Consider the following 12,938-nt stretch of genomic DNA (forward strand, 5'->3'; position numbering starts at 1 on the left):
ACAATTCCACAGTCCACTTTGCCCTGAACAGACTGCTTTCTCTGGATTTCCTAAATCTGTAGACTGTAATCCCTCTGTTGCCTTGCATACTGTTGGCCCCTTTCAACCTGTACCACCATGGTCAGTAACCCCTACGGGACCACCACAAAGCAGGTATGATTTGTGTATTATTCGCCACGCTGCAGTTACACTGACGTGGTGGCGGTGTGTTGGTACGAGTGGATTAGACACAGCAGTGCTGCTAGAGTTTTTAAACCCCTCACTGTTGGACTGATGAATACTCCACCAACCAAATATATCCACCACCGAAGTGCTTTGTGGTGATCCTGATCTTTAATTGTAGAACTAAAACGTACATGTAAACAGTCAGTGGACAGTGAGTGTAGAAACGAACAGGTGGTATTAATGTTATGGCTGAGAGGTGTATACGCCTCGTCTGTGATTTTTTTTTTTCTTCAAAGCGATGTCCCGGATGTGAAAGTCGCTTAGCGTATGTAAACACGGCGCTAGCTTCTCCAGCTAATAGTGAGATGATTCATTTCACAGAACCGACTCGTTAGAACTCTCCGATTGAATCTAACGTTCTCATGACTCGTTCAGGTGATTCAGATTCACAGTTTATGGGTGGTACTTTGTTAGAATATGACTAAAATGTATATGTGTTTGTGTGTGTGAGAGAGAGAGGGAGAGAATAAGAGAATCTACATTTCAATTAAAAAAATACAATTTCTTATTTGAAAATATGCCCACAGTGAACCAGTGAGGGCCTAATGTGGGCAAACACATTTTCCCCATGTTGACAGCCCATATTGTGCCACTGGGAATCCGTGCAATATTGCCCCATGTCATCTGACCATTGTAGACAGCCCATATGGGGCCAAATGAGATTTGCTCATTGGTGTGGAATTGGCCCCATGGCATTGGCCAAATCCAGCCCACGTTGTATCACTGGAGATTGATTCATTGGTATGGCATTGCCCTTTTTTGGGCAGCTCTCGGAAAAACAACATCGGCATAGCACAGTGCTAACGTTACCTCAGGAATACCGTGACAGTGATAAAGTTACTCAACAGCACAGGCTTTTTCAAACTATGAAAATTAGTTCCATACATTTCACACATAATAATTGTAGTTTGTAGTAGCCAAAGTAGGCTTAACCATTGTTGACATTTGATTTGGTTTAGCATAAAACTAGATAGGTATTTCATCTTCCAGTTTTGTTTAACCTAGCTAGCTTAACCCTGCCTCACAGTTGGTAAATCAGCTAACGTTAAAAGATGAAATTCAGACACCCTTATTTATTATGCATTATCATCATATGAAAGTAAGCTAGCTAGATATCTAAATTACCCAGTAACTGTCATTTTTTCAATTGTTGTTAGCATATGCCAACACTTAGCTGCTATCTTATTCTAATATCAAACTAGATATAAAACTACAGTACAAAACTGAATAATAATAATATTATGAAATAATGCAGATAGTAAAACGCAAATTAACGTAACTTTTTGTCAGCTTGACTGATTTAGCTAAATTATTTGGCCTTTTAGTCAGCTTGAAAGTTGCTAAGGTTGTGCTAACATGTTTGCAGATTGACTCTGATGAACCATGACTGTGTGAATACACCCTTTGGAACAAGTGCAGTTTTAAAGCAGCAAATGTTCATTTGTCCTGTAGGATATAATAAACACCAAAGCGACACATGTATTTTACGTTGGAGAGGGATTTTCAAACAAAGAATCCCTACAGTTGGTGAATCGGTTGGAGTTACTGGAGAACCGATTCAAATGAACCGATTGTTTCAGGAGTCATTTCTCGCCAACGTCGAAAAGTGAAATGTCAACAGTCAGCGGCGATTCTCAGCGCTGTGGGCATGTGAATCTGCGAAGGGTATGCAATTATCATGACATATTTCTTTAATTCGTTTCTTTGTTTTTTTTATTGGCGGGACCTTTTACTTTAATACTTTTGTCGTTTGATGGCTTGTCTGTGCGTATAAAAACCTTAGGAGCGTTGACACAAGCGGCCTGAGCTTTAGCGGGTTGTCTACTGTTGTTGTCTCTGTAACCGGAGGACGAGGGAAGATTTATTATTAATTTACCGCTTTATAACCGGCTCTTATTTAGTGACCAAGCACAACGTGTGAGAAAATACAGTTTCTGATTATCAGTGTTAATTTAATAACCTTATACTGTGTTTATTTTTTAAATTATGAAAGTACTTTCTATTTCAGGGGCAACAAATGGCTGCGTCCCAAACCACACTCACCCCTGTGCGCCATTCTATTTCTATCTACTATTACTGTCTAGTTTAATGTTAGTGTACTTCTGTACTTTTGGACACTGCATTAACATTAAGAGGTCTGCTAATGACAGCACTCCCTTAATAAATATGATACCACTACACAGCAAATAATGGCAACGAGATCATTAGGTTAAGAATGAGATCACAGTCTAATGTGTGGGAACAATATAAGTTTTCATTCACTTTAAGTTATGGCCACACATTGGTAAGGCATTTAAAGAGATAATGCGTTATGACCATCACTCTGTAAGGTTGTGGGAATGTGATAAAGACGTGGTAATGATGTACAAGCTTTTAAAAATAACTAAAACATGGGGAGTGTTGTGAAATTCCGATAAATAAACAGTGACCCCAACTTAAATCGTTGGAATGAGGTTTTTAAGTCAGGGTTAGGTTGTTAAATGAATTGGAGATGATGGAATATTAATGTATTTAACTGTGCTTACATCTGTCTTTTCTTAGTAATGTGAAGCGTCACACACCTGAGGATTTAAAGCAATGTGATCAGCTAGTTGAGTGCTCATGTCTTGTACTCCTGCAATGGCTGACGAAGTGGATACCGGCCCTCTCAGGGCAGGGCGCGGTGGAAGATCCAGGCAGCCGAATGCCAGGCAGAGGTTCAGCAGCAGTAGTCACTCCAGAGGGCTTTTAGACGGACTCCTCGCTCTCCGTGAAGGAGGGGTTCTATTCGATGTGGTCCTAACTGTGGAGGGAAGACCCATTCAAGCTCATCGCATCCTGCTGGCGGCTTCCTGCGGATACTTCAGGTCAGCAGGGTGTTAGCTGTTAACATACACCATGTTTCACACATATTCACTTACATTTAACAGAGTGCTTCAGAAGTGGTGGTTGACAGTGCATCAGTGGCAGTGTGTGTGAAGTTATGCTGTACGTTCCCTATGTTTTTTAGAGGTATGTTTGCTGGTGGTTTGCGAGAGATGCAACAGAGTGAGATCACCATTCATGGAGTTACGCACACAGCTATGACCAAGCTTTTGGACTTCATCTACACATCTGAACTGGAGCTGGATCTGGACACAGTGCAGGAGGTTCTATGTGCTGCCACTCTGATGCAGGTGAGACCATAAACGTCACCTACCACCTCTAATTTTAATTTTGCACTTACCCAAAATTTAGTCAGTCGACCGAGGCATGTTTGGTGTCTGAAGTTTGCTTCTTTATTTTTGCACTTGAGCCAAACGTCTTATAATCGCTTTTCTGTCAGGTCCAAGACGTAATTGAATTCTGCTGCGAGTTCCTGTTTTCCTGGATGGATGATGACAACATTCTGGAGGTGGAAAAGCTTGCAGACATCTATGGGCTGGAGCAGCTGGGGGATAAGGTGCACTCGTACCTTCTGAAGAACATCCAGACCTTCTCTCGCACGTCCATTTACCGTCAGCTGCCAACAGAGAAGGTTCTGAGAGTGTTGTCCAGCGATGAGCTGCAGGTGAGCTCAGAGTATGAGGTGTTTGAGGCTGCACTGCACTACCACTACAGCCCAGAGGAGGTGGATTTGGATCAGATGTGCCTTCAGACGGGAGGAACCAAGGCAGATACTTTCCTAGAGGTACGTCAAGGGTGGAGTATATTTCTACACATAAATGGCCACTCTGAGTTTGTAAACAAGCCTTTTAAATGACTTGTTCACGTTTTTTTTTGATGGTCCATGGTAGATGCGTTAAAGATGGTCTTCACTTTCTTTTCCCACCATTTCCTACATTTCCCTCCAAAACCTGAACTTAAACCTAAACCTGCTTTCACACGGAATGCGCTGTCTCACATAGCAAACTGCTTTTAATAAAGATTGGTATGCGTGCCATGCTCACTACTCCAGCGTGAAATTTTGGGCAACAACGTGTGGCATGGAGGAGGGTTCATAAACTGGTAAAATTAGGCTTTCAAATGTACATTTTCTACATTCCGTGTAAAAGCAGCTCAAACCTGTTAATGACATGAGTTCCTTTATTAATTATTGGAGGATTCTTGAAAATGTTATCTATAAATTTGTGAATTGTAACTGGGCAACGTTATGTTCTAGTTCATGGTCAATTATACCACATTTTGCCATGACCCTCAGTGTGATTGACTGAGGGATGTTTTAGGAGTGCTAGTGTTGCACAGTAATGGCACTCTGACTGAAAACATTACACAGTATTACTCCACCACATTTCCACATAACCTAGTCTAGCAATGACACCAGCGCTTACAAGACGGGGGTGGGATAGTAGCCCGTTTCCACCAACGTGAAACAGGTTCCAACCCAAGTTTGAACCATTTGGCATATTTTCACCAACATAAACAGGTTTCAGAACTCAAAAATGTTAGTTCCAAGCTAGTAGTAGCTCCAGAATGGTCAAAGATTGGTTGAATTTAAAAGAACGAAAGAGTATTTTAGTGGGATGTTTTTGACTTGAGTGTTATTCTGGTTAGGAACCCTTGCTGATGTTTGAGGCGGTGCGTTTCTGCCTGATGGAGAAAAGCAACCTTCAGCGTCTCCACAACCGTCTGAAGCCCTGTCCACTGCGGGAGTCTGTCTCCGCGGCTCTTCGTTATCACAGTCAGGAGCTGTGGCAGCCCGTCATGCAGAGCCCCCTCACTCAGCCGCGCTCCAGCTCCTGGTGTATTCTGGGATTTGGAGGCATGTATTCATCACCACCAGCTGATAATGAGGAGCGGATCCATGCCTTCCACCCATCCTGGGGTGAGTGGCGAAGCCTCGGAGCAGAGCGTGCTCCCCGAATGTCCAACATGGGAATCGCTGTCCTCAATAACTTTGTTTATCTGGTGGGAGGAGATAAGAACAGCAGTGGCTTCCGCGCTGAGGCTCGTTGCTGGAGGTGAGTGGTCAGATCTGTGATATCTAAAAGAAGGAATGACCAACACTAAATTAGACTTTACAACCGGCATATTTCAGGGCATCAACATTACTGACATATAAACACATAATGCATGCAAACACACATATACATACATTACCTTCCTGACACATAATGTCAGTTGGAATGGACAGCTGAGTTAATGCATTTGCCTGTGTTTGTTGCAAAGCAGTGCAGGTTTACAGTATTTAATTTAAACATTGTAATTTATGGACAGTGGGGACCGAAGATCAATGTTTTGAAACTTTGACTACAGTTGTCTCTCCCATGTGACATGGGTTAGGAGTGTTGCACCCCCTTGATCTGGAAAGTCTGTATACATTTTTACATATTTTACCTTATAAAAAGACTGGCGTCCCCTCCGAAGGACTGGCGTCCCCTCCAGGGTGTATTCCCGCCTTGCGCCCGATGATTCCAGGTAGGCTCTGGACCCACTGCGACCCTAAATTGGATAAGCGGTTACAGATAATGGATGGATGGATGGAAAATTGTGTATATTTATGGTATTAAAAAATAAAATATGCTGGTATTATACAGTAGATACATATTAATGCATTTCTGAGAGTCTGAATATATTCTGCAGCGTCTCCTGGCCTTAGCAAGTCAGTTAAATAAAATGTTGTTTTAACATATTTATAGAAGGGCAGCACCGTGGCGCAGCAGGTAGTGTCGCAGTCACACAGCTCCGGGTTGTGGGTTTGATTCCCGCTCTGGGTGACTGTCTGTTGGTGTGTTCTCCCTGTGTCTGCGTGGGTTTCCTCCTGGTGACTGTCTGTGAGGAGTGTGGTGTGTTCTCCCTGTGTCTGCGTGGGTTTCCTCCTGGTGACTGTCTGTGAGGAGTGTGGTGTGTTCTCCATGTGTCTGCGTGGGTTTCCTTCGGGTGACTGTCTGTGAGGAGTGTGGTGTGTTCTCCCTGTGTCTGCGTGGGTTTTCTCCGGGTGACTGTCTGTGAGGAGTGTGGTTCGTTCTCCCTGTGTCCGTGTGGGTTTCCTCCTGGTGACTGTCTGTGAGGAGTGTGGTGTGTTCTCTCTGTGTCTGCGTGGGTTTCCTCCGAGTGACTGCCTGTGAGGAGTGTGGTGTGTTCTCCCTTTGTCTGCGTGGGTTTCCTCCGGGTGACTGTCTGTGAGGAGTGTGGTGTGTTCTCCCTGTGTCTGCGTGGGTTTCCTCCGGGTGACTGTCTGTGAGGAGTGTGGTGTGTTCTCCCTGTCTGCGTGGGTTTCCTCCGGGCGACTGTCTGTGAGGAGTGTGGTGTGTTCTCCCTGTGTCTGCGTGGGTTTCCTCCGGGTGACTGTCTGTGAGGAGTGTGGTGTGTTCTCCCTGTGTCTGCGTGGGTTTCCTCCGGGTGACTGTCTGTGAGGAGTGTGGTGTGTTCTCCCTGTCTGCGTGGGTTTCCTCCGGGCGACTGTCTGTGAGGAGTGTGGTATGTTTTCCCTGTGTCTGCGTGGGTTTCCTCCGGGTCACTGTCTGTGAGGAGTTGGTGTGTTCTCCCTGTGTCCGCGTGGGTTTCCTCCGGGTGACTGTCTGTGAGGAGTGTGGTGTGTTCTCTCTGTGTCTGCGTGGGTTTCCTCCGGGTCACTGTCTGTGAGGAGTTGGTGTGTTCTCCCTGTGTCCGCGTGGGTTTCCTCCGGGTGCTCTGGTTTCCTCCCACAGTCCAAAAACACACATTGGTAGGTGGATTGGCAACTCAAAAGTGTCCGTAGGTGTGTGTGTTGCCCTGTGAAGGACTGGCGCCCCGTCCAGGATGTATTCCTTCCTTGCATCCAATGATTCCAGGTAGGCTCTGGACCCACCGTGACCCTGAAATGGATAAGCGTTTACAGATAATGGATGGATGGAAGGATATTTATAGAAACCCAAATTTATCCGAACAGTTTCTGATGTTCTGACAAATCCACCATGTGTTTTGCTGTCACATAATCAATCAATATATTATGTTGGTCATATCAATGCAGCACTGCTGTCCAGACCATCGCTGATGTCTCCTAAAAGCCTTTTAAGTCAGTGAGCTTTAAAGAACAGATTCCTGTCAGAGCACTCACAAACATACGATTGCTAGCCGTCCACAGCGTGAACAATGGTTTCTTTATGCAGCACAGAGGAAGAGAGGACTAGGTTCTGATTTGTGGCACGCACAATGCTTCTAAAAGTATTTGTTTTGATCACAGTCAGAGATTTCTGAATGATGTAATGGTATCTGTGGTATGCTGAAGGAAAAAAAAGTGCAGCTGTTATGTCTTCCTCAGTTTCACAAACAGAATTCACAATGCAGCAGTCAAAATCAACAGCCACATGAACAACAGAATCGCTCTGTAATGTGTTTGTTTTATTTTGGTATTATGTGGAATTAGTTCATTTGGTATACGTCAAAAATGAATGCCTTTACAATATATTACAGCGCTTATATCACGGAAAACTGACTTGCTTTTATATAATAATACCAGGGTTTTATTTTACACAAGAAATATATAATTTACTTTAAAATTCTAACCTACAACACATTTAAAGAGATTTTAAGTATTCCTCGGCAGCGCAGTGGGGCTGAAGGCAGTGTTAATACCACAAAGCTTCTGGGTCCCTGGGTTCCTCACTTTGGATTACAGTCTGTGAGGAGTGTGGTGTGTTCTCCCTGTGTCTCCGTGGGTTTCCTCCGGGTGACTGTCTGTGAGGAGTGTGGTGTGTTCTCCCTGTGTCTTCGTGAGTTTCCTCTGGGTGACTGTCTGTGAGGAGTGTGGTGTGTTCTCCCTGTGTCTTCGTGGGTTTCCTCTGGGTGACTGTCTGTGAGGAGTGTGGTGTGTTCTCCCTGTGTCTGTGTGGGTTTCCTCCGGGTGACTGTCTGTGAGGGGTTTGGTGTGTTCTCCCTGTGTCTGCGTGGGTTTCCTCTAACAATCCCAATACACATGTTGGTAGGTGAATTGGCTGTTCCTAATTGCCCACAGATGTGTGAGTGGCTGTGTGTGTCATGCCCTGTAATGGCCTGGTGCCCAGTCCAGAGTGTGTTCATACCCTGTACCAGTGACTCCAGGTAGGCTCTGGACCCTCCACAACTCTAATCAAGTCTAATGATTAAATGAATGTGTTCATGTGACTCATTTGAACAGGTACGATCCCCGACACAACACCTGGTGCACTATCGAACCCTTGCGGCAGCAGCACGCAGACCATTGCGTTTGTGTGTTAGGTGACTACATATATGCCATTGGCGGTCGAGACTACAGTAATGAGCTGGACTGTGTTGAGCGCTATGACCCTAGAAGCAACACCTGGGAATATGTTGCTCCACTCAAACGAGAGGTACTATTAATCAACCAATCAAATTTATATAATATCTACCCTTATACTCTTTGATGATATTCAGACCAGATATAAATGCTTTGTATGTGTCTAACTTTTCATAAAGAGAATATAGCTAAAAAGTCAATACTCTAACAGTTAGCACTAATTTTTCATGCCTAAATTATTCCATACTTGGCTAAAATCATACTGACGTACATCAATTAATCTCAAATACACCTATTTATGTGGTTTCTCTGTGGTGACATTGTATGACATACAACTTTCTATAAAAATGAACATGTAGTTGTACATCTAGGTGTACGCCCATGCTGGAGCAGTGGTGGAAGGAAAGATCTACATTGCATGTGGTCGTAGAGGAATGGCTTATCTGAAGGAGACGTACTGCTACAACCCTCAGGATAACCACTGGAGTGTGTGCGCTGAGGGTCCAGTGGAGCGAGCCTGGCACGGCATGGCAGCGCTGAATGGACGGGCGTATGTCATTGGAGGCAGCAACGATGGCTGTGGGTACAGACGGGATGTCCTCAAGGTATGATTTTAATGTATAATCGTTTTTGAGTTGGTCAACACACCCTGATTAAAAATAAATTAGTCAAATTTTTTTTTAGTGGCGTATTTGCTGAAGTAAACACGGAGTGAACACTTCTTTTTCTAATTTATTAATAGCAAAGATGTTTATACAGGGGGTCCTCGACTTACGACGTTGATCCGTTCCTACATTGCGTCGTAAACCGATTTTCGGTGTAAGTCGGAACATACGTACATACTGTACGTAAATAACATACTGTACGCACTTATCCTATCCTAACACCTATCCTCCTCGGTCCCAAGCCGCGTAACCGTGTATTCTTCCTCTGCACACACCAAACACGAAGTTCACGTTACGACGTTTACGACGCAAAACCACTTACGCCGAAACAAGGCTTTATACAGTAAATGGGAGATGTGTTGTAACCACGAAACATCGTTACTTGGGACTGACGTAACCCGAGGACCTCCTGTAATTCCTATTACGCACAAACAACAGAATCTACAATTGTTTGCAAAACCATAACAGTTCGAACTGAAACAAACATTGTGATCCCATCTTGCTGTAGGTGGCATGTTATAACCCGACGGCAGACGTGTGGTCTGTGGTGTGTCCACTCACGGCCGGACACGGAGAGCCAGGCATGGCCGTTCTGGATGGACTGATTTATATCCTCGGGGGAAGGTCACATGATAAAGGCAGCCGCATGAAGTATGTCCATGTGTATGACCCTGAGGAGGACCACTGGCAGAACGGCACATCACTGGACGACCGTGTTTCTGGACTTTCGGCCTGCGTGGCCCTAGTGCCCAGAAACACACTAGCCCTGGCACAAAGCTGGGAGCAAAGAGCCAAAGCTTCCTGGGAAGAGGTGGACTGGGACGATACGGACAACTCCAGCGAAGACGGCTGACAGGAAACCCACCAACTGACTAAAGGGAGGGGGTTTTTAACATCTGTAAATTCTCAAATATTTCTATATTTCCCAGACACTGGTACAATTTACCCATTTTTTTCCAAATGTCAGTAAATATTAAGTGTTTGCTGAAAATACAAGTATCACAAGTCCAGAGGTGAGAGTAGAGGAGATTTAATCTGTGCTCAAGTAAAACTCGGTTACTTTGGATTCAAGATTCAAGTAAAATTACCTTCCAGAAAAAAAACAACAATAATTGATCAGCCCCCACACCTGCCTCAATCTTAATATGTCCAGTGTCTTTTTGAATTATTGTTGTCCATAATGAAATGCTATAAGTCCAAAATCACAGGTTTGATCCAATCACAAAGCAGCACACTAACAAATCAGAGAGTAATGTGGCTGAACATGGCTACGTAAAAGTGGAACTATGATTAGAAAAGCTCAGGAAAACCCAAATCTTTATTACATGTACTTAAGAAAACGTAACTTGCTCCTAAGTCTGATGCAGTCACTTGGTTTGAGCAGTTAACACCCAATAGATGTGTTCTATTTATTTTGTGTAATAATGGGAGTAATGACGTCAAATTTGGTATTTATGTAATTCAAAGCCTCCTCCTCCGTTATACATTATGAACCGTTGTTTTCTTTTTTCTATGAAATTTGGATAAATTTTGAGGTCGAACCTTTTGAATATTGCATGTACAATAAGGGCCTTCCAATTACAATGCATGACACAACTGTTTAAATGAGGTGAAGCACATCAGTGCTATTTCTCTTATGCAAACCTTTATATATCAATGTTCAAAATGGTCATTAGAATGAAGTCATTTGGGACTATTTCAGTTTGTCTCCTGTTACCCTGAACTGGGTGTGCAGATACACAGGAAATGAATGAATGAATTAATTCATTGATACATTTATATGACCATAACATATTACATCTTAGTGTAAAACTACTACTGATAAGCACACTGTAAAGAAAAGACATGCTACTTAAACTGTGACATACAATCAGTTTTTTATTTACGTTACTTAATGTTAATTTTGGATATTTAGTGCATTACTTATTTTTCTGTAATAGTTTCTATTGTAAAGCTAAAGTGTAAAGCTACTACTGATAAGCACATTGTAAAAAAACATTTTAATCATTCTCTGACAAAAGATATTTTAATGTAAATTTTGGATATTTAGTTAATTACTTCTTTATCTGTAATAGTTTTAACTGAAGCAGTAAATAGGGGTTTGGGTGAGGAGAAGTTCCACCAAATGAACAGAAGCCTTCTGTTAGCTTCAACCTGTTCTTTAGCAGAATTTATGTTAGCGTTGGTTCTAAGGTTTGTTAGCATTTTTTGTTTAGCAAGATTTTGTAAGCATGGTTCTGTCTTTTGTTGGCGCTTCTGTTTTGCATCGGATTTGCATTTCTTTTAGCACTAGACAAGGATTTTTGTTCAACTTTCTGTTATCATTTTCAGCATTTCTCTAAAGCTTAAGATCACTTTTGTTTTTGCATTTCTGTCAACATATGTTCATTTTCTCTCCGCATATTTGTTAGCACCTGACCAGACTTTTTGTTGTAAATGGATGTCGATGTTTCTTTTTTTGTGCCTCCTACTCCTATACAGTTGTAATGAACGAATCTCACACTTGTGTTAATTTGCTTGATCTTAAAACTCTCCAAAGCGTATTTGATTTTCTTTTTATTCTAGTAAAAGAAGCATATCTAAAGTGGTTCACCCAATCTCAATAATTCCAGAGCAATAAAGACAGACCATTGTGGCCAGGTTATTCTCTCTGCATTTTCCTACAAATTGTCGCTGTTGGAACAAACACTTGTATCTCCAATATGTTGACTTTAAAGAACGGGGGAGGGGGGCAGGAAAGTGTACGAAGATTTTGTGTAAAAACAGATTTAAGCATTTCTATTTGCGCATTGTGACATATTTACACAACAACGTCCAGCTGATGTTTTCAAATCCTGTAACAAATTAAAAAAAAAAAAAAAAACAGCAAAATGTAGATACTATTTTTTGTCTTGTCAGTGGTGATATTCTTCTCTGTATCAGGGCCACAATTTCCAAACCAAGTGGTGGGTGTTGCTGAGTATCTTTGTGCTTTGCGTTTTTCTTTCCAAAACGTCACCAGCAGTGATATTACAAGAATGTGTGAGGGTAAATCTGAGGGATTCTGCTGTATGAGTTAGGTTTGCATTGACTGTGCCTTTTTTTCCTTCTTCACCAAATTCTCAAATGCGCATAGAGATTTGATTGTTAGGATCGTGCCTCCAAGAGAAATGGCCTCTGAATTTGCTGAGAACTTTAGCATTACTATTAAAATTGGTTAAAAAGTTCAGACCAAATGCTGCCATATTCAGTGTGCTTCTGTTGCTTACAAGTATGGAAAAAGGAATTAACTATGCATGGGTGTCCAGCTTATGGATTATTGGCTGTAACCAAAAATCTTCTGAAGGTGGAATCACCTCCTTTGTTTTGTTTTCCTTGTAAATAAAATGCTCGGCGCTAACAAGTGAGGTTTAATCTTCAAATTATGAAGTAAATTTTTGCCGATGATATTTATTAGCTGCCTTTGTTGTGTTGGGCTACTGCTTAATGTTGATTATCTGTTGTTTTTAGCTCTTTTTCAATGTCACAATCACAGTATATCTTGACCATATTTTAATCTGTATGTGGACCTATTTTCTAAATAATAACAGCCAGTTTTGCACAGTACTTCTATGTGTTTATATACCAGTGCTAACAATCAACAGTTCATGACAAAATGCCTAAGGTTATGATAAAGTTGCTCATATTTATTTTGCCCTCTTGCATAGTTAACATACTTTGGGCATAAAATGGCCACATAAAGCCAGTTCAAAAATAAATCTATTGCTTTTTGTTTACATTTTGTTTCATGTGATCGATAACGGTGACTGGGAAAACTCCTATGTCCTTCTAACTGTAATGGTTTAACTCTGTCGGCAATATTAAAGACCTACTTTGTAAAACAGAATGTCTGT

At 42.2% G+C, this 12,938-nt stretch overlaps 1 protein-coding gene across 1 annotated transcript; it reads left to right on the top strand.

Moving 5' to 3' along the window:
• Positions 1-1,782: 1,782 nt before the first annotated feature.
• On the top strand, positions 1,783-12,911 carry klhl22 (kelch-like family member 22). The gene is made up of 8 exons (XM_066643852.1): positions 1,783-1,890; positions 2,767-3,071; positions 3,215-3,380; positions 3,530-3,874; positions 4,738-5,144; positions 8,282-8,474; positions 8,773-9,006; positions 9,575-12,911. Exons 2-8 carry the CDS (start codon positions 2,827-2,829, stop codon positions 9,917-9,919), a joined length of 1,935 nt encoding a protein of 644 aa, XP_066499949.1. The 5' UTR covers positions 1,783-1,890; positions 2,767-2,826; the 3' UTR covers positions 9,920-12,911.
• Positions 12,912-12,938: the final 27 nt, after the last annotated feature.

The sequence above is a fragment of the Hoplias malabaricus genome, chromosome 14 (genome assembly GCF_029633855.1).
Source record: "Hoplias malabaricus isolate fHopMal1 chromosome 14, fHopMal1.hap1, whole genome shotgun sequence".
NCBI lineage: Eukaryota > Metazoa > Chordata > Actinopteri > Characiformes > Erythrinidae > Hoplias > Hoplias malabaricus.

Excerpts from the sequence above, each read along its gene's own strand:
- klhl22 (XM_066643852.1), top strand. The coding sequence starts at position 2,827 with ATGTCTTGTACTCCTGCAATGGCTGACGAAGTGGATACCGGCCCTCTC. Across the intron at positions 8,475-8,772 it reads TTGCTCCACTCAAACGAGAG|GTGTACGCCCATGCTGGAGC; the intron begins GTACTATTAATC and ends TTGTACATCTAG. Across the intron at positions 9,007-9,574 it reads ACAGACGGGATGTCCTCAAG|GTGGCATGTTATAACCCGAC; the intron begins GTATGATTTTAA and ends ATCTTGCTGTAG.